Here is a 27,576-nt window from a genome sequence, read left to right on the forward strand (position 1 = left end):
CAACAGATCGAACACACAGTGAAGGTGAGGCTAGTGACTTGGCACTTTTGGTTATTGCTGGTGTCAGTGAAAAGAGTCGCAACCCTTGGGGAATCCATGTGTGTCCACCATCTGACCCCTTCACCCGACACCGATAAGCAAGAATCTGATAATTAGTCAAGACACCCTAGATTAGATTAGCCCAAGGGGAGAGCTGATGAACTGTGTGTACTTAGGGCTGTAAACGTGGTACTCGTCAACACTCCCATCTCATCTCTGGAATCCTGGATTAAGGAAGATAAATACAAAATAGAGGAAATACAGTTAGGCACAAAGATATCAACCAAAAACTTCTTTATTGGAAGCAACCGACCTTTGGCACTAGGAGAGCAGGCAATCCATCACTCTGTGGGACACAGCCCAGTGACACACACGCTAGTCAGAGTCTGAAGGAAGTGTTGAGTCTGTGCTAAATGTCAGGAGATAAAGTGGGATACGGGAGTGTACAAAAACTGTGCTCACAACAGAAGTCTGTGCCCGGAGCGTGGCCTCGGAGACCCCACACGTGCCCAGGGAGCCAGGTGGTGAGATTGTGGCTGAGAGTTTTCGTCTTTTACTCAGAGCTGGATACTGCTGCTTTCCCCCTGTGTGTGTTTCAGAGAAGATCCCAGAGGCCACACGTCTGGGGTCCGTCTCTGTGGGCCTCCCCTAGGGACAAACTAGGTCAAGGGGGTGTGCCCGGGGGCTCCACAAGTGCCAGAGGGGCCTGGGGCTGAAGCTGCAGAGAATGTCCTCAACCAGCGACCAAAGAAGGTGATGGACAAGCACACACCCTTGGGGCAGGCTCCACATCATCTTCCGGAGGTTCCCCGTGAGGCTGTGGGTACTCGAGCCGGAGCCCACTCTTTTTTTTTTTTTTTTTGTGGGCCGCGCAGCACACAATGCGGGATCTTAGATCCCCGACCAGAGACGGAACCGGTGCCCCCTGCAGTGGAAGCATGGAGACCTAACCACTGGACCACCAGGGAAGTCCAAGGAGCCCACTCTTCAATGCACTCTGGTTGCTTCCTTCCATCCCCTGGCTCATCCCCACTGTCTGCTGGTGCCCTCTGGGATCACCTTCCAAATCAACTCTTTGCAGTGGAATCCCTGCCTCAGTGTCTGCTTCGGGGGATGGACATCTAGGAGAGAGGACAGAGCCTATCTGGGAGACAGAGCTGGAGTCCCAGCATCAGCCTGCCAGGGTGTATGGGGGCGGGGCCCGGGAGGTGCCGGATGGAGGTCACTGCACACGGCAGCCCCTGGGCTGTTGGCTCTCCTCTCCACCGTGGCTGACTGGGGGCTTAGGGGTCCGCCTGCACCTGCCCTGGCATCCCCCCTTGGCGTCTGGTTCCCCCACTCTTGGCTTCTGTCTTCCCCTGTATGTGTTGGGTGGCTCCCTCTGAGTCAGGCCAGGGTCTATGAAGCAAACACAAGACCAGGGAGACAGCAGTTTCCTTCCAGCAGCTGCCTCTGGCAGGTGGTCACATGAGAGATAGCCCCCCCCGGGCTGACCTTATCTGCTCAGCCTTGGCATGGGGGCCAAGGTCTGACCCATTCTGGTGATAGGGAGAGCCCAAGGGAGGCCTCAGAGCTCCCTGTCTGGAAGGAGCAGAAGGTGAATGAAGTGTAACCTGGGCCCGGGGGGGCGGGGCTGCTTGCCTGGGGCTCCCAGCGACACTCAGCCCCTCCGTGGTTGGTGGGGACAGACCGGGGCACGGGACATAAGGGAGGGGCCGGGGGCGGAGGAGCGAGGCTGTGTGTACCCGTCACACCTGGGGTCTCTGTGCACTGTCAGACCCCAGTGAGCTGGTGTTTGCCCCTCCACCCAGAGGAGACTGCTGTCACTGTGTCACTCCACCCCTAACTGCCCCCTCTGTTATCGGGTTGTTAATATTAATTAACAACAGTTGCCAAGGATGACAGTGCAAGGGTGTGTCCCAGCCAGAGCTGGCCTGGACCCAAGAGGGTGCTGGGGAGACTGGGGGGTCTGAGGCTGGGGCTTGGGGGCGCGGAGAGAGGTTCAGAGGGCCGGTGCCCGGGCCCAGCCATGTCTTGCACTTGTCCCTGGGCCTGGGACCTCCTGCAGCAGAGGCCGCTTGGGGAGCTCATGGGAAGTCTCTGGCTCGCTCAGCCCTCTGGCCTTGGTCACTTTGGGAAGTGGGTGAAGGGGACACCCCGGGAGGCTCAACTGAGAGGGTGCAGCCAAAGGTTGGAGGGACAAGTGAGGTGGATCATTAACCAGCTGGGAGCCCTGGGAGGTGCAGGGCTCAGCCCCATTGGTCCCCAACTCAATCGGATGACACTGTCCCGGGTGGGGAAGCTGCCTCGTAGGCCGTCCCCAGTTTTAGTATATGTACAGCCGCAGTGAGCTCTGTGTGTTGCCAGGAGCCAGCCCTTGGCTGTCCCCAAGTCCTGGCCTCACTTACCCTCTGACCCCTTCCCAGTGCCAGGATGGTGGAGGTCGGCCTGAAGGGCTGGCTGCTCTGGGCTCTGCTCCTGAAGTTGGTGAGTCCCAGGCCCTATGTCCACCCCGGGCAGGGGGCTGCTTGGCAACAGTGAGAGAGGGCCTGGGGTCTGGGGAGGGGGCAGTTTCTAAACAGATGAGGGATCCCAGGCTCCCCAGAGGAGGGGTGCAGGTCGAGGGCCCTGAGCTGCTCAAGTCTTCAGGTCGCGGGGTTAGATGGACACAAGCGTTGAGCAGGGGGTAGCTGGACTGGGTGTGACTGAGTGCCTCCCATTCCTGGTCCTCTGTGGGTGTCCTGGCCTAAGACGGTTGGTGGAAGGTTAAGGGAGGAGCCAGTCCCGGGGTGCTGACGGCATGGGTTCGGGGGGAGAATCACCTAATGAGGATTTAGCATCTAGGTTTGGGAGGAGGTCTTGCCTCGCAAGTTTCTTGCTCATTTGCATGTCTGGGAAGGTGGGTGAAGGCTTTCAGCCCCCAGCAGGTAAGGGCAGGGGAAGCTCTGCTCAGAATCTCCAAGAGGGGCCCTGGCTGCAGCTTGGGCACGGTGGCAGCTGCCAGTAACGGCAATGGTGCCCCAGGTGCACAGGGCCTGCATCCACACGGCCCCTTGGAGCAGCCCTCCACCTGTCCAGGGGTCATCGTTTCTCAGCAGGACCACACAGTGGCTTCCAGGGGTCTCCTGGGTGACCCCGTTGTCACTACTGTCCCCTTACCCTCCGGAGTGACCTTGCTAAAGGCAGATGTGCCAGGTCACCTCTCTCTCCAGTGACCCTGTCGCTCAGGGTGGAGGCCTGGCTGTTCCCATCCGCTCACCACCCTCAGACCCCACTGGGAGCCCCACGTGCTGCTTCGGCGCCCCACCTCCTCCAGCACTCCCCCAGGATCCCTGGCATCCTGGACCTGCCTGGCGTCCACCCCTTACCCGCCCTGCTCTGCTTCCTTCTCCACGCCTGTCCTGGCCACCCGCTGCCCCATCAGCTACCCGGAGGTGCTGGCCGGCGCTGGGGCTCGGGGTGATGCTGCCCTGTTCCACAGGCCCAGAGCGAGCTGTACACGCCCATACACCGGCCCGGATACTGCGCCTTCTACGACGAGTGCGGGGAGAACCCGGAGCTGTCTGGAGGCCTGGCTTCACTGACCAACGTGTCCTGCCTGGACAACACGCCTGCTCGCCACGTCACGGGTGACCACCTGACCCTCCTGCAGAGCATCTGTCCCCGCCTCTACACCGGCCCCAACACCACCTACGCCTGCTGCTCCCCGAAACAGCTGGTGGCCCTGGACATGAGCCTGGGGGTCACCAAGGCCCTCCTCACCCGCTGCCCTGCCTGCTCTGACAACTTCGTGAGCCTGCATTGTCACAACACCTGCAGCTCCAACCAGAGCCTCTTCATCAACGTGACCCGAGTGGCCGGGCAGGGGGACAGCCAGCCCCGGGCGGTGGTGGCCTATGAGGCCTACTACCAGCGCAGCTTCGCCGAGCAGACCTACGACTCCTGCAGCCGGGTGCGCATCCCTGCGGCCGCCACGTTGGTGGTGGGCTCCATGTGCGGTGTCTACGGCTCTGCCCTCTGCAATGCCCAGCGCTGGCTCAATTTCCAGGGGGACACGGGGAACGGCCTGGCACCCCTGGACATCACCTTTCACCTGTGGGAGCCGAGCCAGGCCGAGGGCAGCGTGATGCAACTTCTGAACGATGAGGTCGTGCCCTGCAACCGGTCCCTGGGCTACGGCGCGTCGGCCTGCTCCTGCCAGGACTGCACTGCTTCCTGCCCCGTCATCGCCCGGCCCCCGGCCCTGGACCCCACCTTCTACCTGGGCCGCATGGTCGGGAGCCTGGCCCTCACCCTCATCCTCTGCTCTGTCTTCGCCTTGCTCACCGCCTTCCTCCTGTGGTCCCGCCTGGCCGAGCGGTGCCAACGCAAGACGCCCAGCCCCGAGGCGAGCATCAGTCTCGCCCACCGGCTCAGCCTCTCCACCCACACCGTCCTCAGCCAGTGCTTCCAGTGCTGGGGCACGTGGGTGGCCTCGTGGCCAGTGACCATCCTGGTGGTGTCCACTGTTGTGGTGGTGCCCATGGCAGGGGGCCTGGCTTTTATAGAACTGACCACAGACCCCGTGGAGCTGTGGTCAGCCCCCAGCAGCCGAGCCCGAAGTGAGAAGGCATTCCACGACAAGCATTTTGGCCCCTTCTTCCGAACCAACCAGGTGATCTTGACGGCACCTGGCCGGCCCCGCTACAGGTATGACTCCCTGCTGCTGGGGCCCAAGAACTTCAGTGGGATCCTGTCCTCTGACCTGCTGCTGGAGGTGCTGGAGCTGCAGGAGAGGCTGCGGCGCCTGCAGGTGTGGTCGCCAGAGGAGCAGCGAAACGTCTCCCTGCAGGACACCTGCTACGCCCCCCTCAACCCGCACAACGCCAGTCTCTCCGACTGCTGCGTCAACAGCCTCCTGCAGTATTTCCAGAACAACCGCACGCGCTTGCTGCTCACGGCCAACCAGACGCTGTTGGGGCAGACCTCCCAGGTGGACTGGAAGGACCACTTTCTCTACTGCGCCAAGTGAGTGCTCGCGGGCGTGGCTGCTGGGGTCGGCATGGGCCCCCTGGGGCCCAGGCCAGGTACACAGCCCAAAATGAGAGGCCCCGTGTGGCTCTGGGTCTCGGTTGCAGGGGCGGCGACGTGCCATTTCTTTCCGTGCTCCCTCTCGGACCCGCACGCCGTAAGCGGGGTGCGTGCTCACTGTAGCTGGTTTGCACCTGACCATCAGAGCCTCCACGCGGTCTTTCTGCAGCGCTCCTGACATAGGGCCCATCCTTGTGTGTTCTTGGTCTAAGGGTCGCAGAGCAATCCGAGGGCCCTGCTCATGGGTGTGCTTCGTTATTTTCCTTTCTGCTTTTGTGCTGGGCCTGGATGCACGCCAGCAGGGCAATGGGTAGTCCGTGAGGTGCCCCGGGCCAGGGCAGGGGCCGGGGCTGGTTTTAGGTCCTGCTCGCCTGGGCCGGGTACCCTTGTGCAGGCTGCAGCTACACCCCTTCACGCTGTTTGGGGTTTTGTCCCCGGCTGTGTCCACTTTGCCGTGGTGCAAACAGGAGGCCAGTGAAGGCGCTGGGCCTTGGGACCAAGAGCGAAGGTCTGAGAGGTACCAAGCCTGGAGGGGAGCAGGTAGGTGGACAGGCAGCCACTGAGGCTCTCTGGGGTTGGAATGGGCAGAGGTCCTCAAAAGCCTGGTCTCAGGGTCCCTTCACACTCTGACAAAAGACCGAGGACTCCAGAGAGCTTGGGTTTGGATAGAGGTTATATCTACTGACATTTACCACGTGAGAAAGTAAAACGGAGAAATGACGAAATATTTCTTAATTCTTTAAAAAATAACAATAATAGGCCCGTTACATGCTGCCACAAATAACATATTTTTATGAAAAATAATGGTATTTTCTGTACCAAAAATATCTGGAGTGATAAGAGCAGCATTGTTCTGCATCTTTGCAAATCTCGTTAGGGTCTTGCTTAGCAGATGCTGGATGGATCCTGGCATCTGGTTCTGCGTTTGGCCTGTTGGTTGAAGCTAAGCGAGAATGCTTGGCCACGCACTCGTGTAGCCAGAGGAGGGAGGAGTGTTGTAATAGCCTTTCCAGAGAATTGTGGATTTGCTCTGATACGTCACCAAAGCTCAGCAAGTGATCTTTTTTTTTCTTTTTTGCGTTGGGTCTTAGTTGCGGCATGCGGGCTTCTCTCTAGTTGAGGCGCGTGGGCTTAGTTGTCCCTTGGCACGTGGGATCTTAGTTCTCTGACCAGGGATCGAACCCGCGTCCCCTGCATTGGAAGGAGGATTCTTAACCACTGGACCACCAGGGAAGTCCCCAAGTGATCTTTTCTTAGATGTTAGCGGCAATATGGAAACTAGAGCCATGTCCGTGAACTGTCTGTACTCCACAGACTCGAGATCGAAGAAGGGTAAAAATTGCAAACAGCATCTTAGTGTTATTATGGAAATAGTTTTGACCTTGCAGACCCCTGAAAGGGTCTCCAGGGCTCCCGAGGCCCCCATGCCACCCTGAGAACCTCTGGATTGGACAGGGGAGCCAGGGCTCCCACCCTTCAGGTAAGCCAAGTTTGGGCTGCTTCCCAGAGTCTGTGCTTCAGCCGCAGGGCTGGCCCTCAGAACAGGCAGGTCAGGGAGGACGCTCTGACCCCAGGTTTCCAGTCCTCGAATTGGCTTTACTTTGGTTTTGGATGCTCACAACAATTCTTGGGTGGCCCGATTATCCCCATTTCAGAGACATGGAAACTGAGGCTCAGAGGGGTATGGTGAGCTGCTCAAGGTCACACAGCAACCAGCACTCCCAGCCAGCTGGTGACTGACGGACGCACTTGCTCACAATGAGCGCTTCGTCCACGCACGTGTGATGTGTTCGCAGAAAGGGCTCAGTGGAGGGCATGGAGACCTGCCCAAGGTTGCAGGGCTGGTACGCTGTCCAAGGAAAGAAAGAGTTCCCACCTCTGGGCCTGGAGGCTTCTGGGCTGGCGGGAGGAGGAGGCTAAGGGCAGCGTGAGGCCTGCGTGGCTCTGTTGGTGGTTAGGACCCGGGGGGCTTGTGTGCCAGACTCCGGCCCCCACCCCAGGGGAGCGTGTGTAACGCTCACCCACCCACCGCATCCGGGAGGACATGATGGCGGAGCCGGGAGGGTGAGGCTGGGATGAGGGGAGAGAGAGCTTGAGGCCTCGCTCAGGGAGCTCCAGTTCACTCTGGATTGGGCCCAGAAATGTTCTGACCACAGGGTCAGGCGATGGCGCTGCGGGTCCGGGGTGGGGCACCCGGGCCACGGAGATGGGAGTGGGATCAGGAAAGGTGCGTTCCTCTCCCTCCAGCGCCCCCCTCACCTACAAAGATGGCACGGCCCTGGCCCTGAGCTGCATGGCTGACTACGGGGCGCCCGTCTTCCCTTTCCTCGCCGTGGGGGGCTACAAAGGTAAGCTGGGTGGCCCCCGGGAGGACAGTGAGGGGACATACGGGGCAGGAGTCAAGGGCAGAAGGGTGGGAGTGGCAAAGGGCTTCCTGCTGCCTGGGGGTGGCTGCAGACCCGCCCATCCTCTGTCCTTCCTCTGCCACCCCGTTCATTTTGTCCCAGCCCTGCCCGGGTTCTCTGGTTCTGTGCCTGGGCCCATAGACTTTGCCTTTGGCTGAGAGAGGGAAGTGGGGTGTAGTCATTCGACAATGACTTGGATGAGGAGGGGAGAGGGAGGGGAAACAGCGGTGCAGCTGGGGTCGGGGAGGAAAGCAGAGGTGCGCTTGGAGGGTAACTGAGCATTTCTCCTTCCAGGGAAGGACTATTCTGAGGCGGAGGCCCTGATCATGACCTTCTCCCTCAACAATTACCCTCCTGGGGACCCCCGCCTGGCCCAGGCTAAGCTCTGGGAGGGCGCCTTCTTGGAGGAGATGCGAGCCTTCCAGCGTCGGATGGCTGGTGTGTTCCAGGTCACATTCATGGCGGAGGTAGGGTCCCCTGGCTTTGGGGAGGACAGTTCAAGTGGCTCTGGGTGGGGTCCTGTGTCCCCATCATGTCCTCACCCCTCCTGAGTGACCTTTAGCTAGCGTCTGCCTGCCCAGGAGGATGGGGTGATGCGACAGCTGTTCTCACAGCCTTGCCGGGGCTCACGGTGGCTCACGCACACAGTGCCTGCTGGCCGAGCCCTTGGGTCAGTGGGGCTGGTCGGGTGTGCGTCCACAGCGCTCCCTGGAGGATGAGATCAACAGCACAACAGCCGAGGACCTGCCCATCTTCGCTGTCAGCTACCTCGTCATCTTCTTGTATATCTCCCTGGCCCTGGGCAGCTACTCCAGCTGGCGCCGAGTACTGGTGAGAAGTGAGGGGAGCAGCGAGGGTGGGGATGGCCCATCGGGGTGCTTAGAACCTTTCCAACCTGCTTTCCAGAGCACTTCAAAACAGCAGAGTGGACACACCCAGAGTGGCTCCCCCAAAGGGTGATGCTTCTTGAGGTGTTCTGTTTCAAAAGTTTTCATTCTGCTCCCTGACAATACCCCACCCCCAACTTGTGCAAATGCAAAGCTAATATTTACATTATCTTACAATGCATGCTTGAGGAAGAAGTGGCAGGCTCACAGGGCCTGCCCTTGGGAGGATGGCTCTGCAGAGCGGCCAAAACACAGAAGCATGGAGCAAGCCTGCCCTCTGCCCTCCTCTAACTCAGGTTGGGGGCACATCGGGTAGCCCCGCAGCCAGGAGGCTGAGCCTGATCCCATTGCAGGTGGACTCCAAGGCCACGCTGGGCCTGGGCGGGGTGGCTGTGGTGCTGGGAGCAGTCATGGCTTCCATGGGCTTCTTCTCCTACCTGGGTGTCCCCTCGTCACTGGTGATCCTGCAAGTGGTGCCATTCCTGGTGCTCGCCGTGGGGGCCGACAACATCTTCATCTTCGTTCTCGAGTACCAGGTAAGGGGGCAGGAGTTCTATATACCCCCAACCGCCCCTACATGCCCAGGTGCAGCCCTGCATGGGTTTGCTGGGCTTCTTACGGCCTCTTCCTAAGCGCTGATGTCCATGTGTACAATTCCTGTAGAAAACAGTGCTTTGCGTTTATTTATCTTTCACATAGATGTATTCATACCATTTGTGTCACCTGAACTTGCTCTCTGTCAGCCCCACATACTGTCTGGTAAGAGTGTCACACAGCACATATGTTATTGAGCCCAAGCTCATACTGCTTGCTGCATGACAAGCCAATAAATCGAGAGACGAGATGTTGAGGCAAGGAATAGTGACTTTATTCGGAAAGCCAGCAGACTGAGAAGGTGGTGGACTACTGTCCCAAAGAACCATCTTACCCGAGTTAGAATTTAGGCTTCTTTTATACTAAAAGGGGAGGGGGTGTGGCTTGTTGTTACAAACTTTTTGGTGCCAGGAATCCTTTGTTCTTGCAGCTGTCCATGTAGGTCTGGTCACAATGTTCCTATAAACCTCCGACAAGACACATGTTAGACTCTGCTCTGCAACTTTTTTATCTCTGTGTGAATGGAAAAGTGTTATACCTTGAAAGGTCAGAGCCTTGAGGATGGGCCATCATGTATATTTCAGACCATAGGCAACATTCTTGAACAAAAGATTCAGAGCCAGCATGACTAAGCACAGCCAACAGAGCACAAAGTTTAGAGATCCAATATGGAGTCAGGTTTGTTCTTCTCTGTCCCACACACAGCCACCTCTGTCTTTGTGCTACTAGGTAGCATTCCATGGAAGGACAACTCAGGGTCCATTTAGCCTCTCCTGTTAGTGAACGTTCAGGGTTCCACGACGGGTCAGAGCAAGGATGATCCCCAGACGTGCCAAGCATTTCTCTGGGCCAGGCCCTGAGAAGTGGAAGATGTGGCCGAGCACAGTGTTGGCAGGGTCTGCTCGCACTGGGGAGGGTGGAGCCACTTCCTCAGGCCTGGCTGGGCCTCCAGGCGATGGCTGTGCCTGGGGGAGCGGGTGGCACGTGCCAGCTCCCTGCTGGCCTGCGAGGAACAGAGCCCTTGGCTGGATCTTGACCGTGTCCCTGCCATCCCCACACAGAGACTGCCACGGAGGCCTGGGGAGGGGCGGGAGGCCCACATCGGCCGAGCCCTGGGCAGAGTGGCCCCCAGCATGCTGCTTTGCAGCCTCTCCGAGGCCATCTGCTTCTTCCTAGGTGAGCCGGGGCAGCCCCTCCCCACCAGGTACTGGGAGTTCTTGGAGGCTGGCAGCCTGCTTTCCCTTTGTACCGTCTGAGCGGGTGCCGGGCCCTGAGATTCAACCTTGGTCCCCTTCCCCACCAGGAGCTCTGACCCCCATGCCAGCTGTGCGGACCTTTGCCCTGACCTCCGGCTTCGCGTTGCTTCTCGACTTCCTGCTGCAGATGTCGGCCTTCGTGGCCCTGCTCTCCCTTGACAGCAGAAGGCAGGAGGTAGGGGAGGTGGAGAGAGCAAGGGACCCCCATCTTGGCTGGGGCTGGGGTGGCTTTACTGTGTAGAAGTAAAGGATCAGAGTGTGGCGTTGAGCGCGGCAACAGAGTGCTGGACTATTTGGGCCATGTAGTCCCCAATGTCCCAAAGCAACCTCGTTTTGGTAATTTGGGGGAATATGATCAAACCTCCTAAAGTACACGAGGTCATGACATAAAATATAAATGAGAGACTGACAGGGAGGGAGTTCCTGTTTCCGTGATGGTGCAAAATTCAAAGGTGTTTTATCAAGGTAGAAAATAGAGATAAAGGCAACGCACAGTGGCATGTCCCCACTGGGTGGTGCTGGCACAGGCCACCTGTGGAAGGTGGCTCTCCCACCCCATGGGAGGGAGGCGGTCCCTGGGGTCTGTTTTGGGGCCACCTTGAGCGCTTGCCTCCTTCCAGGCCTCCCGGCTGGACGTCTGCTGCTGCAAGAGCGCCCGGGAGCTGCCCCCGCCTAGCCAGGACGAGGGGCTACTGCTCCGATGCTTCCGCAAGTTCTACATCCCGTTCCTGCTGCACCGGTTCACCCGTGTGGTCGTGGTGAGTGGGGATGGAGGGGAAGCTGGGGGGCCTCGCGCCACCCGGGGACAGGGGTCTGCTCAGCCTGGACCCTCGCCTCGTCCGTCATCTTTGGAGGGGTGTCGAGCTTGCCCAGGTCCAGGAGCTGAAGCAAGAGGGAGGCTGAGATTCAAGCCTGCCTAACTCCAGAATGTTCCCCACGAGACCCCGCCCAGACCCAGCCTGGGGAGCTGCTGGGCAGGAGGCCTTCACACGGCGCTTCCCCCCGCAGCTGCTGCTCTTCCTGGCCATGTTTGGAGCAAGTCTCTATTTCATGTGCTACATCAAAGTGGGGCTGGACCAGGAGCTGGCCCTGCCCAAGGTGAGCGGGCCCTGGGGCCACCCGTGGGTGCCCTCCCTCCCCTGCCCTCGGCCCCCAGGGACGTGGGGAGGGTCAGCAGCACACAGCTGGTGGGGCGGCATGGAGCAGGGGCGTGGTAGGAGTGCGGGACCGTTCATCACGTGGGGCTGGGAAGAGAAGCCACATCATGTATGGAAAGCGCAGGAGCTCAGCGCCAGCCCCAGGCCCCGAGAGAGAGACGACCAGGCACCTGAGGGGCTGGCCATGGGAGCCGCTTGAGATGATTGTCAGGGCAGGCTCGCTGAGCACCTGCCTTCTGCTGGGCACGCCACATCCTCAGACCTGGGCTCCGCAGCAGCCCATGTCACCGTACCGTCCTCTGAAAGACAGTGAGGGTCAGGGGCTTCTTCCTAGGTGAGCCGGGGCAGCCCCTCCCCACCAGGTACTGGGAGTTCTTGGAGGCTGGCAGAAGAGTGGAAGGAAAGACCTCTGTGACTTGAGGGTCCTGGGCAGAGGAGAGATCGAGGGGCATCTGAGCATGAGTGGGATTTGCAGAGGAAGGCAGCAAGGGTGACGGCACGGACCCGTGGGAGGCTGGGGCTCACCCAGGTGCATTTCCTGGGTGTGGGAGTGACTGGGTGTGGGGAGGAGTGGTGGTAGAGCCCGAGAGCAGGAGGCCGGGGCTCGGGGGTGGGGAAGGGTGCTGACTGCCAGGCTGGGGCCAGCAAGCACACATCGGAGAGGCTCGTCTGGATGTGCAACCAGAGGTGGTGTGGGCTGGTGGCTGGGGGAAAGCAGGTCTGCGTGCCCGCGCTCCGGGGGAGGCAGAGCGTCATGAGGGCTCGGACACCCAGGGCCACCCTGGGCAGGGTGATGGGAGTCCAGTTGCTGGCAGGAGCCCTGGGATGAGTAGTCTGGGTAGCCATCTGCAGGTGGTGCTGGCCTTGGAAGCAAGATGAGGTGGGAGGAGAGCCGACAGCCAGGACGGCACCTTCGAGCCATCATAGGGAGGAAGAGGAGGCAGCAAAGCCAGCAAGGGTGCAGAATGACCCTGCCACCCATGGTGGCCCTGAGGGCTGCTCACAGGGCTGAAGAGAAGAGGGTCCCCAGCGCCCCCAGGATGGGCATCAGGGACCTGGTGGGCAGAGCCAATGAGCGAGAAGGAAGGTGGTGATGGGCTGCAAGACCCAGCTGAGGTTTTGTTTATGCCCTTTGTTTATTTTTCTTTGGGGGAGATTTGTTTGTTTCTTATGAGGTTATAAAGCTTATTTCTCTCCGTTTTTTCTTCTGGTAAAATATACGTAACATTAAATTTGCCATTTTAAGTATGTTCACATTGTTGTGCAACACTCACCACCATCCATCTCCATCTTTCATCCTGCAAAACTGACCCTCTGTCCCTATTAAACACTGACTCCCCATCCCCTCCCCCCAGCCCCTGGCACCCACCATCCTACCCTCTGTCTCTGAAGTTGCCTAATCTAGGCACCTCATGTAAGTGGAATCATACGTTATTTGTCCTTTTGTGATGGGCTTCGTTCACTTAGCATAATGTCCTCAAGGTTCAGCTATGTTGTAACACGTGTTAGAATTTTCTTCCTTTTCAAGGCTGAAGAATATTCATATGTATACGAATGCATATACATCACAGTTTCCTTAACCATTTTTCTGTTGATGGATATGGGTTGCTTCCACGTTTTAGCTATTGTGAAATAATGCTGCTATGAACATGGGTTTACAAGTATCTCCTTGAGACCCTGCTGTCAATTATTTTGGGTATATACCCAGAAGTGGAATTGCTAAATCATATGGCAATTCTAGTTTTTAATTTTCTGAGGAAGCTCCATACTGTTTGCCATAGCAGCAGCTGTACCATTTTACATTCCTACCAACAACGCACAGGGTTCCAATTTCTCCACATCCTCACCGACAGTTGTTTTCTGGGTTTTTTTGGTTTGTTTGTTTGTTTCTTTTTTGATAATAGCCATCCTAATGGGTGTGAGGTGGTATCTCACTGTGGTTTTGATTTGCATTTCCCTAACAATTAGTGATGTTAAGCATGTACTTACTGTCCATTTGTATAGCTCCTTTGGAGAAATGTCTAGTTTTGAATTGGATTGGATTTTGTTGTTGAGTTCTAAGAGTTCTCTAGATATCCTGGATAATCAATCCCTTATCAGATATGTGATTTGTGAATATTTCCTTCATTTCTGTCGGTTGCTTTTTTACTCTATTGGTAGTGTGCTTTGATGCACCAAAGGTTTTAATTTTCATAAAGTCTAATTTGTCTATTTTTCTGTCCGTTAACTGTGCCTTTAGTGTCATATTCAAGAATAAATCTTTGCCAGGAGTTCCCTAATGGTCTACTGGTTAGGACTCTGGGCTTTTGCTGCCAGGGCCCGGGTTCAGTCCCTGGTTGGGGAACTGAGATCCCGCAAGCCTTGTGGCGTGGCCAAAAACAACAACAACAACAAAAAACAATAAATCACTGCCAAATCCAATGTACTGAAGTTTTCCCCCTATGTTTTATTCTAAGAGTTTTGTAGTTTTAACTCATAAATTTAGATCCATTTTGGGTTGATTTTTATATATATTTATGTATATTTTTGAAGGTCCAACTTCATTCTTTTGCATGTAGATATCCAGTTTCCCCAGCACCATTTGTTGGTGGGAATGGTCTTGGCTCCCTTGTCAAAAATCATTTGACCATATATGTGAGGGTTTAATTCTAGGCTTTCTGTTCTATTCTATTGGTCTATGTGTCTGTCTTTGTGCCAGTACCACACTGTTTTTTTTTTTTCTTTTGGTACACGGGCCTCTCACTGTTGTGGAGCACAGGCTCACGGGCCTAGCTGCTCCGCGGCATGTGGGATCTTCCCGGACCGGGGCACGAACCCGTGTCCGCTGCATCGGCAGGCAGACTCTCAACCACTGCACCACCAGGGAAGCCCCAAAATTTCACTTTTTTTTTTTTTTTGCAGTCACACTGTTTTGATTATTGTATCTTTGTGGTAAATTTTGAAATCAGGAAATATGAGTCATTCAACTTTGTTCTTCTTTGCCAAGATTATTTAATTATTTGGGGTCCCTTGAGATTCCAGTATGAATTTTAGGATGGATTTTTGTATTTATGCAAAAAAATCATTGGGATCTTGATAAGGATTTCACTGAATCTATAGATTGCTTTGGGTACTATTGACATCTTAACAATATTAAATCCTCCAGCTCATGAATATTGGATGTCTTTCAATTTCTGTCTTCTTTAATTTCTTTCAGCAATGTTTTTTAGTTTTCAGTGTATAAGTCTTTCACCTCCTCGGTGAAGTTAATTCCTAAGTATTTTATGGTGCTATAGTAAATGGAATTGTTTTCTTAATTTCCTTTTTGGATTACTCATTGCTCATGTATAGAAATACAACTGATTTTTGTGTGTTAATTTTGTAACCTACAATTCTGCTGAATTTATTAGTTCTAACGGGTTTTTTCTGGTGGATCTTTAGAGTTTTATATATGTATATAAGATCATGTATTTTATGAACAGAGATAATTTTACTTGCTTTTCAGTTTAGATGCCTTTAATTTCTTTTCCTTGCCTAACTGCTCTGACTACAACTTCCAGTATTATGTTGAATAGAAGTGGTGAAAGCAGGCATCCTTATCTTGTTCTCAATCTTAGAGGAAATTCTTTCAGTTTTTTACCACTGAGTATGATATTAGCTATGGGATTTTCATATCTATGGCTTTTATCATGTTGAGGAACTCTGCTGTACTCCTGCTTTTCTGAGTTTTTTTTTCATAAAAGGATGTGGAATTCTTTTTTTTTTTTTGTCCACGCTGCACGGCTTGCAGGATATTAGTTCCTCAACAAGGGGGTGAACCCGGGCCAGAGCAGTGAAAGCGCTGAGTCCTAACCACTGGACTGCCAGGGAATTCCTAGGATGTGGGATTTTGTCAAAAGTTTTTCTGCATCAGTTGAGATGATCATGTGATTTTCTCTTCATTCTATTAATGTGGTGTATTACATTGACTGATTTTCACGTGTTGAACCACTCTTGAATTCTGAGATAAATCCCATTTGGTCACAGTGTATAACCTTTTTAAAATATTGTTGAACTCAATTTGCTAGTATTTTGTTGAGGATTTTTTTTCATCAATATTCATAAGGGATATTTGTCTGTAGTCTTTCTTTTCATGTAGTGTCTTTGTCTGGCTTTGGTATTAGGGCAATGCTGGCCTTATAGAATGAGCTAAAGGTGTTTCCTCCTCTTCAATTATTTGGAAGAGTTTAAGGAGTATTGGTGTTAATTCTTCTTAAAATGTTTGGTAGAATTCACCAGTGAAGTCATCAGGTACAGGGCTTTTCTATGTTGAGTTGATTTTTGAAAATGGATTCAAACTCCTTACTAGTTATGGGTCTATTCAGATTTTCTATTTCTTCTTTTCACAATGTTGGTAGGCTCTGTGTTTCTTGGAATTTGTCCATTTCATCTAGGTTATTCAATTTGTTTGCATACAATTGGTCATAGTACTTACTTACAATTCCTTTTATTTCTGTAGAATCAGTAGTTGTGTCCCACTTTCAATTCAGATTTAGTAATTTGAGTCTTTTCTTTTTTTCTTAGTCGACATAAGTAAATCTTTGTTGCTTTTGTCAAACTTTTTGAAGAACCAATTCTTGGTTTCATTGATTTTCTATATTGTTTTCCTATTCTCTATTTTATTTATCTCTGCTCCAATCTTTATTATTTCTTTTGTCTTGGCAGCTTTGTGTTTAGTTAGTTTTGTTTTTTTTTTCTGGTTCTGTAAGTTAGGATGATGACTTGAGATCTTTCTTCTTTTTTATTGTGAACATTTATAGCTATAAATTTCCTCCTTAGCACTGCTTTCACTGCATCCCATAAGTGTTGGCATGTTATGTTTTCATTTTCATTCATCTGTAAATTTCTAATTTCCTTTCTGATTTGTTCTTTGACCCACTGGTTGTTTAAGAGTGTGATGTATAATTTCTACAAGTTTGTGAAATTTTCAGTTTTCCTTCTGTTACTGATTTCTAACTTCATGTAGTCGTGGTCTGAGAATATATATAATATGATAACTATCTTTTTAAATGTTGAGATCTAATATGTGGCCAAACACATGGTTTATCCTGGAGAATGTTCCATGTGTATTTGAGAGAAATATGTATTTTGTGGTTGTTGGGCAGAGTTTCTGCATATGTCTGTTAGATTTAGTTAGTTTATTGTGTTGTTCGAGTCCTCTATTTCCTTAATTATCTTGTCTGTGTGTCCTACCATTATTGACACTGGAGTATTGAGCTCTCCTACTATTATTGTAGAACTTTCTATTTCTCCCTTCATTTCTATCAAGTTTTGCTTCATAGATTTTGATGGTCATTCATTAGGTGTGTAACTGTTTATACACACTTACTCTTGCTTTGTTGAATCTTCTATTAATATATAATGTTCTTCTTTGTCTTTTGTAACCTTTTTATTTTACCTGGTAGTAGGACAGCCACCTCTCCTTTGGCTACTATTTGCATGGAATATCTTTTTTCTATACTTTCACTTTCAACCTGTGGGCAACTTTGGATATCAAGTGAGTCTCTTATAGACATCATGTAGTCAGATCATGTTTTTCTTATCCATGCTGTTAACCTCTGACTTCTTTCTGGAGAGATTCGTCTATTTACATGTAAAGTAATTACTGATAAGGAAAGACTTACTTATGTCGTTGAGCTATTTGTTTTCTATATACCTTATAGCTTTTTTGTCTCTCATTTCCTGCATTACTATCTTCTTTTTGTTTAGTTGATAGTGAAATGCTTAAATTCCTTTCCCATTTCCTTTTGTGTATATTCCATGGCTATTTTCTTTGTGGTTACCAGGGAGATTACATTAAATATCCTAAAATTTGTTGAATTTATCCTAGTTTAACATGAATTACATAGAAAAAATCTGTTCCTATACAGTTCCTTTCCATTTCCTTTTAGTCATTGCTATCACAAAATTACATCTTTACGTACTGTGTATCCAAAAATGCAGACTAATCACTTTTTATGTATTAGTCTCTTAAGTTATGTAGAAATAAAAAAATGGAGTTACAAACCAAAGTTACAATAAAACTAGCTTTTATAATTTTCGATGTATTTACCTTTACCACTGATCTTCATTTCTTTATATGGCTTTGAGTTATACCCTAGCATCCTTTCATTTCAACTTGAAAGACTCCTTTTAGTGCTTCTTGCAGGACAGGTCTTGTGGCAATAAACTCCTTCTGCACTTGTTTATCTGGTAATGTCTTAATCTTCCCCTCATTTCTGAAGTACGGTTTTGCCAGAAGTAGGATTCTTGGTTGACAGTTTTTTCCCCTTAAGTACTTTGAGTATACAAACCCACCACCTTCTGGCCTTCAAGTTTTCTAATAAGAACTGTGCTTATAATCTTATTTGGGATCCTTTGTATATGATAAGCTTCTTCTCTTTTGTTGCTTTCAAAATTCACTTTTTGTCTTTATCGTTCAACAGCTGAATTGTAATGTGCCTTGGTGTGGGTCTCTTTGAGTTTATCCTACTTGGAGTTTGTTAAGCTTCTTGGATGTTTATATTCATATCTTTCATCAGATTTATGAAATTTTGGCTGTTATTTCTTCAAATAATCTTTCTTCCTCTTTCTTTCTCTCTCTTCTCTTTCTGGGATTCCCATGATGCGTATGTTGGTCTGCTTGATGATGTCCCACAGGTTCATTTTCCTTTATTCTTTTTTCTTTCTCTTCTTCACTTGATAATTTCAATTGTCCTATCTTCATGTTTGGTAATTCTTCTTCTGACTGCTCAAATATACTTTTGAATCCCTATAGTGAATTGTTTATTTAATTATTGTACTTTTCAGCCCCAGAATTTCTTTTTGGTTCTCTTTTATGTTTTCTCTTTATTGATCATTCCATTTTGTTCATACATCTTTTTCTTGACTTTGTCCATATGTTATTTTAGCTCTTTGAGCATCTCTAAGATCGTTGTTTTAAAGTCTCTGTCTAATAAATCCATTGTCTGGTCTTTCTTAGGGATGGTGTCTGTTGATTAATTTTTGTTCCTAGGTATGGGCCATATCTTTCTGAGTCTTTGTATGTTTTATGATTTTCGTTGTTATTGTTGTTGAAAAATGGACATTTGAGAGTGCACAGTAACTCTAGAGATCAGATTCTCTTCCTTCCCCAGGGTTTGCTTATTTATTTATTTATTTATATAAATTTATTTATTTGTTTTTATTTTTGGCTGTGTTGGGTCTTTGTTGCTGTGCATGGGCTTTCTCTAGTTGCAGTGAGCGGGGGCTACTCTTCATTGCGGTGCGCGGGCTTCTCATTGTCATGGCTTCTCTTGTTGCAGAACACGGGCTCTAGGTGCATGGGCTTCAGTAGTTGTGGCACGCGGGCTCTAGAGTGCAGGCTCAGTAGTTGTGGCACGTGGGCTTAGTTGCTCCGCGGCATGTGGGATCCTCCTGGGCCAGGGTCAAACCCATATCCCCTGCATTGGCAGGCGGATTCTCCACCACTGCACCATCAGGGAAGCCCTATTTATTTATTTTTAAAAACTTAATTGTTACTGATGTCTCTGTCATGGAGATCAGCCTGAGATGTAAAGTTAAAGTCTTTCCAGATCTTTTCTGAGCCTTCACCTTTCCCCAGGCATGAGCAGTGACTGTTTAAATTCCCCTGTATTTGTGGTTGATTTTGAGTGTCATGTTTCTTAAAGGTCTGGCTCTCAAAAGGAGAAAAAGGGAGATATGAAGGGGAAAAACAATAAATCAAGCACTTGCTCTTTAAATATCTTGGAAGTAACTTCAGCTTGAGGTGAAGGTTTTAATGGTGCCTGACTCTGTGTCTGCTCTACGGATATCAGAAGCAGCAATGAGTGATCAGAACACATATCCTTGATATTTAAGAGATGGGCCTTATAGCCTACCCTGGATCCTGCAAGCTGTGTGCAAACTGTTCCTGGAATGTGTGCATGGCTGCCTGCTTCAGGCTGGGAGGATGAAGGATGAGTAGCCAGTACCATGCTAAGAACCATCCAAGCCATCCTCTGGAAGCTTCAAGCCCTCAATCGACCCCAGAATTCCAGAATAGTTACATCAGACAGATTCTGCCAGTGCAGTTGGAGTCTAGGTGGGGAGGTGGAATCCTGGTTCTTCCTATTCCAACATCATCCCTGATGTCACTTTGAGGTTTTACGTTATAGGAGAAGGGAACAGGCCATGCAGATGCCTGGCACATGGCCTTGAGGGTGTGCACATGGGTGTTTACATGTGCGTGTCTGTGCAGTCTGTGGTCACTTGTTAGACTGTGCCTGTACCAAACTGGGGATGATAAGAAGGGGTAAAATTATGTGTATATGTTTGTGTGTGTGTCAGAGTGTGTTCATGCAGGCTGGCATGTGATGCTCTGTGCATGTACCTCCATGAGTGTGTTCTGTGCATGTACCTGTAATTATACCTGGATGTGTGTACCTTGGAGTGTGTACCTCTATGGGCACACCTCTGACCATGTACATCTGTAATGGAACCGTATGTGTGATTCTGTGAGCATGTATCTCTGTACCCCTGTGAGCATGCACCTCTGTGTGTGTACCTCTTGAGCATTTGCTGGAGTGAGGCTCTTGGGGTGTGTCTGGCCCTGGCCTCACTGACTGTCCTCTGTTCCAGGACTCGTACCTGCTTGACTATTTCCTCTTTCTGAACCGCTACTTTGAGGTGGGGGTCCCAGTCTACTTTGTAACCACTGGGGGCTACAACTTCTCCAGTGAGGCAGGTTTGAACGCCATCTGCTCCAGTGCAGGCTGCAACAACTTCTCCTTAACCCAGAAGATCCAGTACGCCGCCGAGTTCCCTGATGAGTGAGTGCCCCAGCCCACCCCTGGCTGTCCCCCTACCCTGCTCTGCTGCCCACCTGCTGCCATGTGCCTGGGGAGGCCCAGAGTGAAGGTTGGACCGTAGGAAGGACCCGCCACAGCCTGCCTGTGTGGTCCTGTCCCCTGAGCTCCTCTCCCCGACCCTCAGGTCTTACCTGGCCATCCCTGCCTCCTCCTGGGTGGACGACTTCATTGACTGGCTGTCCTCATCTTCCTGCTGCCGCCTTTATGTCTTTGGCCCCAATAAAGATGAGTTCTGCCCCTCGACTGTCAGTGAGTATGGGGCCTCTGGGGGCTCAGGGCCCACTACATCTTGGGGAAACTGAGGCTAGAAAAAGGACAGGACTGGTGGAGGATCTCTTAGCCCCTCCCGCTCTTCGGCAGGGTCAGTCGGGGCGGGGGGGTCCCGTCTTGGTGCACAGGTGTGGGGGACTGCACCCGTATGTGTGGACGCCCAGCTGGCCCACCAGGCAATCACCCCCTCATGCCCCTGCTGAGTTGTGCCCACACCCGCCGGGCAGGCTGCTGCTCACATGCCAAGGGAGTCGAGTGAGAGCTGGGATCGGCACGTGGCCCTACCCTGGAGCAGCTGCGCTTGTAGGCGGAGCGGGGAGGCCCCGTGGTGGCTGCTTCTCTGTCCCAAACTTCTCTTCCTCACTTGCTCATAGGTACCAGCTGTTTCCATAACTGAGAGGGGAACTCCTCCCATAGTTAGAGACAAATGCAAATCTCTCCAGAAGTACCCACGCCTGTTGCGGCAGTGGCAGTGCGTGGGGATCATGATGGGAAAGGACCACAAGGTGGGCAGAGGGGGCGCTGACTGGCCTTGTGGGTGCCGCCACCTGGAGCCCCTGCTCTCTTTGCAGACTCCCTGGCCTGCTTGAAGAACTGCATGAGACACACAGCAGGGTCTGTCCGGCCATCAGTGGAGCAGTTCCACAAGTATCTTCCCTGGTTCCTGAGCGATGAGCCCAACATCAAATGTCCCAAAGGGTAGGCTGGGGTGGCGGGTCCACCAGGGAGGACAGCTGTGTGGGCGCCCAAGGCGGGGGCACAGAGGGGCAGGAGGCAGTGTGGGTTCTCTGGGAGCGGCCACAGGCCAGGCGCACGGAGGGGCCCGATCCTTGGCTAACCTGCTCTGCTCTTCTCCCTGCAGCGGCCTGGCAGCGTACAGCGCCTCCGTGAATCTGGGCCCAGACGGCCAGGTCTTAGGTAAGCACGGCCTCGACTGGAGGGGAAGACCAGAGTCAGCTGCTCCGGGGGCCCCACGAGTCCCAGGGAACAGCTTCTCCACCTCGAACCTTCTCTCCTCCCTCCTTTATGGAGGACTTCTAACTGCCCTGGCCCTAGCTTCAGAGGTCACGTTGCCCAGCTCCACATCCTCAGACTTTACCCCATTTCTGCCCTGCTTCCTTCTCCCCACCCCCAAATCCAAGGTCAGTGTGACGTTCATGGACTTTTCAGTGGCTGATGCCACACCCGGGAGCCACCCACATCCTTTTCTCTCAGGCACAAGTCACACCCAGATGTGGGCAGTGGGCACCTGGTTAAATGAATGACTGTTGACTTACCCAGTGGGTGCCCTGATGCACAGCTCTGTTAAGTAAGCTGTTTCCATTTTTCTGTCTCCCTTTCTGGTCCTTTCCTATAGGAATATGTACATTGGAAAAGTAATTAAATGAATTTTAAAAATCCAATGCATGTTTTGAAACCATACAGAGCAGCGTTTGGGTTCATCTGGGAGATCTCTTCTTCTTTTTTTCTTAATTTAATTTTATTTTTGGCTGCGTTGGGTCTTTGTTGCTGCGCACGGGCTTTCTCTAGTTGTGGTGAGAGGGGGGTACTCTTCCTTGCGGTGCTTGGGCTTCTCGTTGCAGTGGCTTCTTCTGTTGTGGAGCACAGGCTCTAGGCACGTGGGCTTCAGTAGCTGTGGTGCATGGACTCAGTAGTTGTGGCTCATAGGCTCTAGAGTGCAGGCTCAGTAGTTGTGGCGCACGGGCTTAGCTGCTCTGCGGCATGTGGGATCTTCCTGGACCGGGGCTGTAACCCGTGTCCTCTGCGTTGGCAGACGGATTCTTAACCACTGCGCCACCAGGAAGTCCTGGGAGATCTCTGCAAGCTCTATCCTTCAGAGGCAGGGCTGGGACTTGAGTCTTGCACAGCAGTAGGACCAGCTGCAGAGTTTGCAGGACTGGGGCCAAACCAACATGCTGGGCCCTTTGCTCAAAATGTATTAAGAATTCCCAAATGGTGGCGGCAGAGCCCTGAACCCAGCCGGGCGCTATCCCTTGGGGGTTCTGAGGGCACCTGGCACAGGCTCTGACCTTTGCAGCCTCGCGGTTCATGGCCTACCACAAGCCGCTGAAGAACTCTCAGGATTACACGGAGGCTCTGCGGGCAGCTCGGGCGCTGGCAGCCAACATCACTGCCGACCTGCGGAAGGTGCCGGGCACCGACCCAGACTTTGAGGTCTTCCCTTACACGTGAGTCCCTGGGCACTGGGATGCAGGGAGGTGGGCCCGGGTGAGGGTGCTGGGCTGGTGAGGGCGGCTGCTGGGTGGGGATGGGCTGCAGCAGGGAGGCTCGGGCTGCATCTGGGCCCGGGCCCCCCGACACCCTCCCCTAGCTGCATGCTCATCCTGAAGTGGGCGTGGGAAGCCATGGAGTGGTGACTGTGCCCTGCGACCCGCAGGATCACCAACGTGTTCTATGAGCAGTACCTGACCGTGGTCCCTGAGGGGGTATTCTTGCTCACCGTCTGCCTGCTGCCCACCTTCGCTGTCTGCTGCTTCCTGCTGGGCATGGACATCTGCTCCGGCCTCCTCAACCTGTTCTCCATCATCATGATCCTGGTGGACACTGTGGGCTTCATGACCCTGTGGGATATCAGCTACAATGCTGTGTCCCTCATCAACCTGGTCACGGTAACCTGCTGGCCGAAGGGGCAGGGCTCCAGGGCAGGAGGGGTGCTGGCCTCATAGGACGACCCCAGCTCTTTCTAGAGTCTAGGTGCTGCCCGCTGGTCTGGGTGGAGACCCCTGCCCCCGCCCTTTTGTGGCTGAAGCCCCCTCTCTCCCCACAGGCGGTGGGCATCTCTGTGGAGTTCGTGTCCCACATCACCCGCTCCTTTGCCATCAGCACCAAGCCCACGCGGCTTGAGAGGGCCAAGGAGGCCACCATCTCCATGGGCAGCGCGGTGAGTGGATGGGCTGCCTCACGTAGCCCTCGGCCAGCTGCCCCGTGCCCAGCCTGATGCCCACCTGTGACCCCCAGGTGTTCGCAGGAGTGGCCATGACCAACCTGCCCGGCATCCTCGTCCTGGGCCTGGCCAAGGCGCAGCTCATCCAGACCTTCTTCTTCCGTCTCAACCTCCTCATCACTGTGCTGGGCCTGCTGCATGGCCTGGTCTTCCTGCCGGTCATCCTCAGCTACCTGGGTGAGCGCCTGGGGTCCTCTGACACTGCCAGGCCCCTCCCTCATGACTCCAGGCCACAGGCAAAATGCCACGAACACACACAGCCCTGCTTACTCGGGACAGTCACCGCCCAGACTGCGAGCACACAGTTCCTCCTGGCTTGGAAAAACTGGGGTCTTTCACTTAACATGTGAAAACATCTTTTTTTTTTTTTTTTTTGTCAGATGTGTGTTTCAAACACTTTCAGTGGCCGTATGGTCCTGTGCTGTGTGCTGTTGAACTTTTGATCGTGACTTTCAGCAGGAAATATATTTTCACACTGAGAGGTGATGTGTACAGGCATGGACACGCACAGGCAGAGTAGAACAAGCATTTCACAAAATGACACTGCCGGAGAAGCCTTGGATATTTTCTGTTCTAGTCTATCATTGATTTTTAAAAAAATGCTGGTGTTAATCTGCGAAATTGATTTCATGACTCATTCATGGGTGACTACTTGCAGTCGAAAAACATATCCTCTCCTATGGATCAGCCACAGTCCATTTAACCAGCTCGCAGCTGCTGGACATTAGACTATTCCTGACTTTCCATGTTATTGCCAGTGCCGCGATGACCATCCTTGTGGCTGAATCTTTGACCTCATCCTCCAATATTTCCTGGAGAAAGTCCAGTCTGTGAATGTTGATTATTCATGCCAATGGTTAACGCCCTCCAGCAAGTTTTATCATTTAAACTCCTACCGGCAACACGTGCATTTCTGTTTCCTCATTGTTGAGCACAGTCATTTACACACCCCATCCCCCAAAAGAGATTTTTTTTTTTGGTCGCACTGGGCAGCTTGCGGGACCTTCGTTCCCGACCAGGGACTGAACCCGTGCTCTCGGCAGTGAAAGCACGGAGTCCTGACCGCTGGACCACCAGGGAATTCCACCGCCCCACCCCCACAGAGATTTAAACTGGGCCCGCAGGACGAAGCGTCCCCCCTGTTACGGTGGGCAAGCTGAGAGCAGTTCAATGCTGCACCATTCCCTGACACCCAGAATAATAACAATGGTAATTTTAGAGAAAACATTTACAGAAGGGTGTGTTTGTGCTCTAATATATGTGCACTAGTCGTCTTATCACCTCTGGAGGTAGGTAATGTTTTCATCCCCATTTCACCGATGAGGAAACTGAGACTCCCACCCCAGTCACAGAGCTGGTCACACGCTGTGTATCTGGAGGCTACACAGCTCCAGCACCCCTACCCAAGGCACCAGCATCTTGTAGAAACTTCCTGACCCCCTTTGGAAGAGGAGAGTGTATTGGGGATGGTGGGTGGTGAGGAGGACAGCCCCAGGGGTCACCCAGTTGGGGAGCTACAGGTCCCACAGGTTGTGGCCACCCCTTGGAGATTCCGAGTGGCCGGGAGTGAGGAAGGAGCTCGCAGGTCCTGCCCCCTCAGAGTGGCCTGGGATCTTGACAGAGAGGCGAGTGGCAGGCGCAGAGACCCCCGGGCCCCTCCCTGACCTGAGTCTGACAACAGAGTGAGGAACGGCTTCTCTCGGCAAGGAGCGCTTGCATGGGGTGTCCATGAAGAGAGGAGGGGGTGGCAGTCACAGGCCATGGGCGTCTGGGGGCTTCCCCTGCAAGATCCCCGGATGGCGGGGGTCTGCACTGGAAGGCAGGTGGGCCAGGGGCTGGGCGCAGATGGCGGCTGAAACGGCTACTGGCATTTAGGTGTAGGGTGGAGCGAGGGCTGGGGCGAGGGGCAGTGGTGGAGGTGGAGGGCTTCGGGCTTAGTTCTCGCTCTCAGGAACTTCCTTTTTAGGCCACAGCAAATGCCTGCGCCCCGCATCCAGCACACGCTTCCCTGACTGTGGTCCTCTGTACCTATCCCTCTGCAGGGCCTGATGTCAACCCAGCTCTGGTGCAGCTGCAGAAGCAGGAGGGGGAGGTGACTGCAGCCACGGCGGCCTCCTGGTCAAAGCGCCCTGCCCCGACGAGCACGGCCAACAGTGTCTATGTCAACTACGGCTTTGAAAGTCCTGCCAAGAGCGAGGGTGGCCTGGGTAGCTCTCGGCCTCACAATAGGCAGAAGCTCTGATGGAGCCGGAGCCCCTGTCCAAGCTCACCGGCCCTGACCTGAGGGGCCATGAGGGCTCCTCTGTGGGGGTCCCTTGACCCATCCCCGCCCTCAGGGCCTGGGAGAGGCTGTCCCCACAGGAGTGCCCGCGACAGGTCACCCTCTGGCCATGAGGTCTCACCCACAGGGACACACGATTGTGATGGAGGTGGCGCGCGATGGCGTGGGTGTGATCTGGTCCTGACCCACCTCTTGAATTTGACGTGTGTCCTCCTCATGCAAGTTTTAAAACTTTAGTTCTGTGTATGTAAACATATAATATTATTGCACATTTAAAAGTTTTCCTTAATTGATATTATACTTGACCTATCCTTTTGCAATGAGGTTGTTTTATTTTTGCACGCAACATACATTTTTTTGATTTATTCATGTTGATACGGGGAGATCTAGTCCAATCATTTGAACTGCGACACAGCATTCCATTGTGTGAACGAACACGGTGTTTTTATCCATTCCCCAGCTAGTGGGCAATCACATTGTCCCCAATTATTTTTCTGCTATGAGTCCACAGTCACTTTTGTGGAATTCAGAGCTCCCAAAGCTCTGAAAACCTACTGTGTTTGTCTCTTTTTCTCCTGTAAGTTTGGGACAAACTCATTTGGTGGCAAAAACCGATCAGACAAGATGTATCTATTTATACTTTATAAATAGGACACTTACACTGTTCAACCAACTTGTTGTGAATAGTCATATATTTCAGTGCATTAATGAGTTTGATTTTGTGTTGCTGCCCCAGATCCTCCTGGGGTCTAATATCTAATGTACTGTAAGCATCAAATTACCTTTCTAAAAAATGTTCTAAATCCTGAAATTCAGCTCACCTATGGGATTTCAGGTATGGAACCATGGACCTGTGTGATGAGCACGTGCTTACACGTCTCCTGTCTATGTGTGGGGAGCTACCATCGCTGTAGCACTGAACAGCATACAGGCAAATGCCTCCCAGAGAGGTTGCCCTGTTCACACCAGCAGTGGATGAGGGTGCCTCTCTCCCTGCACCAATACTACTGAAACGCTCCACTTACTTTTGAGAGGCAGGAGGGTACGATTATGGATGATTATCCCTTTTTTAAAAACACTTTTTTAAAAGAAGACTTTTAAATTTTAGAATAGTTTTACAGAAATATTACAGAGATAGTACAGAGTTTCTGTATGCCCCCCACCCAGTTTACCCTGCTAACATATTACATTGGTATAATACACTTGTCAGTGTACAATTAATGAACCAGTACTGATAATTACTACTAACTAAAGCCCATACTTTGTTTAGATTTCCGTAGCTTTTATCTAGTGTCCATTTTCTGTGCTAGGATCCCATCCAGGACACCACATAATACTCAGATGTTATGTCTACTTAGGCTCCTCTGGGCTGTGACAGTTTGTCAGACTCTCCTTTTCTTTGTTTTTGATGACCCGGACAGTTGAAGACTGGTCAGGCATTTTATAGAATGTCCTTCAAATGGGGTTTGTCTGGTGTTTCTCCTGATTAAACTAGGGTGATGGGCTTTTGGGAGGGAGACCACAGAGGCAGAGCACCGTTCTCAGCATATCGTGCCAGGGGTGCCTGCAGTCGCCACCACTCATCGCTGTGATGCTGACTCTGACCACCTGGCTGAGGTTGCAACGGCCAGGCGTCTTCCCTGTACAGTTATCTTGCACCTGTTTCCACGCTGTGCTCTTTGGACGGAAGTCGCTATGCACAGCCCACACTTAAGGAGGGGGGAGTTATGTTCCACTTCCTGGCAGGTGGGGTGTTTACATAACTTATTCGGAACTCTTCTGAACAGGAAAATTGTCTATTCCTCT

The 27,576-nt window shown here is 52.2% G+C and overlaps 1 protein-coding gene across 2 annotated transcripts; it reads left to right on the plus strand.

Moving 5' to 3' along the window:
• The first annotated feature begins 2,472 nt into the window (after positions 1-2,472).
• NPC1L1 (NPC1 like intracellular cholesterol transporter 1) lies at positions 2,473-26,068 on the plus strand. 2 transcript variants are annotated; one of them, XM_029233779.1, is made up of 19 exons: positions 2,473-2,526; positions 3,521-5,046; positions 7,357-7,457; positions 7,809-7,981; positions 8,217-8,345; positions 8,755-8,937; positions 10,057-10,171; positions 10,299-10,426; positions 10,872-11,009; positions 11,260-11,349; positions 20,025-20,215; positions 20,379-20,503; positions 21,097-21,223; positions 21,387-21,442; positions 22,563-22,713; positions 22,923-23,154; positions 23,313-23,426; positions 23,504-23,666; positions 25,532-26,068. In XM_029233779.1, the coding sequence occupies exons 1-19, from the start codon at positions 2,473-2,475 to the stop codon at positions 25,729-25,731; spliced, it is 3,996 nt and encodes a 1,331-aa protein (XP_029089612.1). In that variant the 3' UTR covers positions 25,732-26,068. The 2 variants fall into 2 exon arrangements, with proteins under 2 accessions (XP_029089612.1, XP_029089611.1); XM_029233778.1 differs by lacking the exons at positions 10,057-10,171; positions 10,872-11,009; positions 11,260-11,349; ... (7 more) ...; positions 23,504-23,666; positions 25,532-26,068 and having other exon boundaries at positions 10,299-10,346.
• The last annotated feature ends 1,508 nt before the right edge of the window (positions 26,069-27,576 follow it).

Source organism: Monodon monoceros, unplaced genomic scaffold, assembly GCF_005190385.1.
Source record: "Monodon monoceros isolate NGI ecotype Baffin Bay Population unplaced genomic scaffold, NGI_Narwhal_1 Super_Scaffold_2, whole genome shotgun sequence".
Taxonomy (NCBI): Eukaryota; Metazoa; Chordata; class Mammalia; order Artiodactyla; family Monodontidae; genus Monodon; species Monodon monoceros.

Excerpts from the sequence above, each read along its gene's own strand:
- NPC1L1 (XM_029233779.1), top strand. The coding sequence starts at position 2,473 with ATGGTGGAGGTCGGCCTGAAGGGCTGGCTGCTCTGGGCTCTGCTCCTG. Across the intron at positions 11,350-20,024 it reads AGGAGCTGGCCCTGCCCAAG|GACTCGTACCTGCTTGACTA; the intron begins GTGAGCGGGCCC and ends CCTCTGTTCCAG. Across the intron at positions 21,443-22,562 it reads CCCAGACGGCCAGGTCTTAG|CCTCGCGGTTCATGGCCTAC; the intron begins GTAAGCACGGCC and ends TGACCTTTGCAG.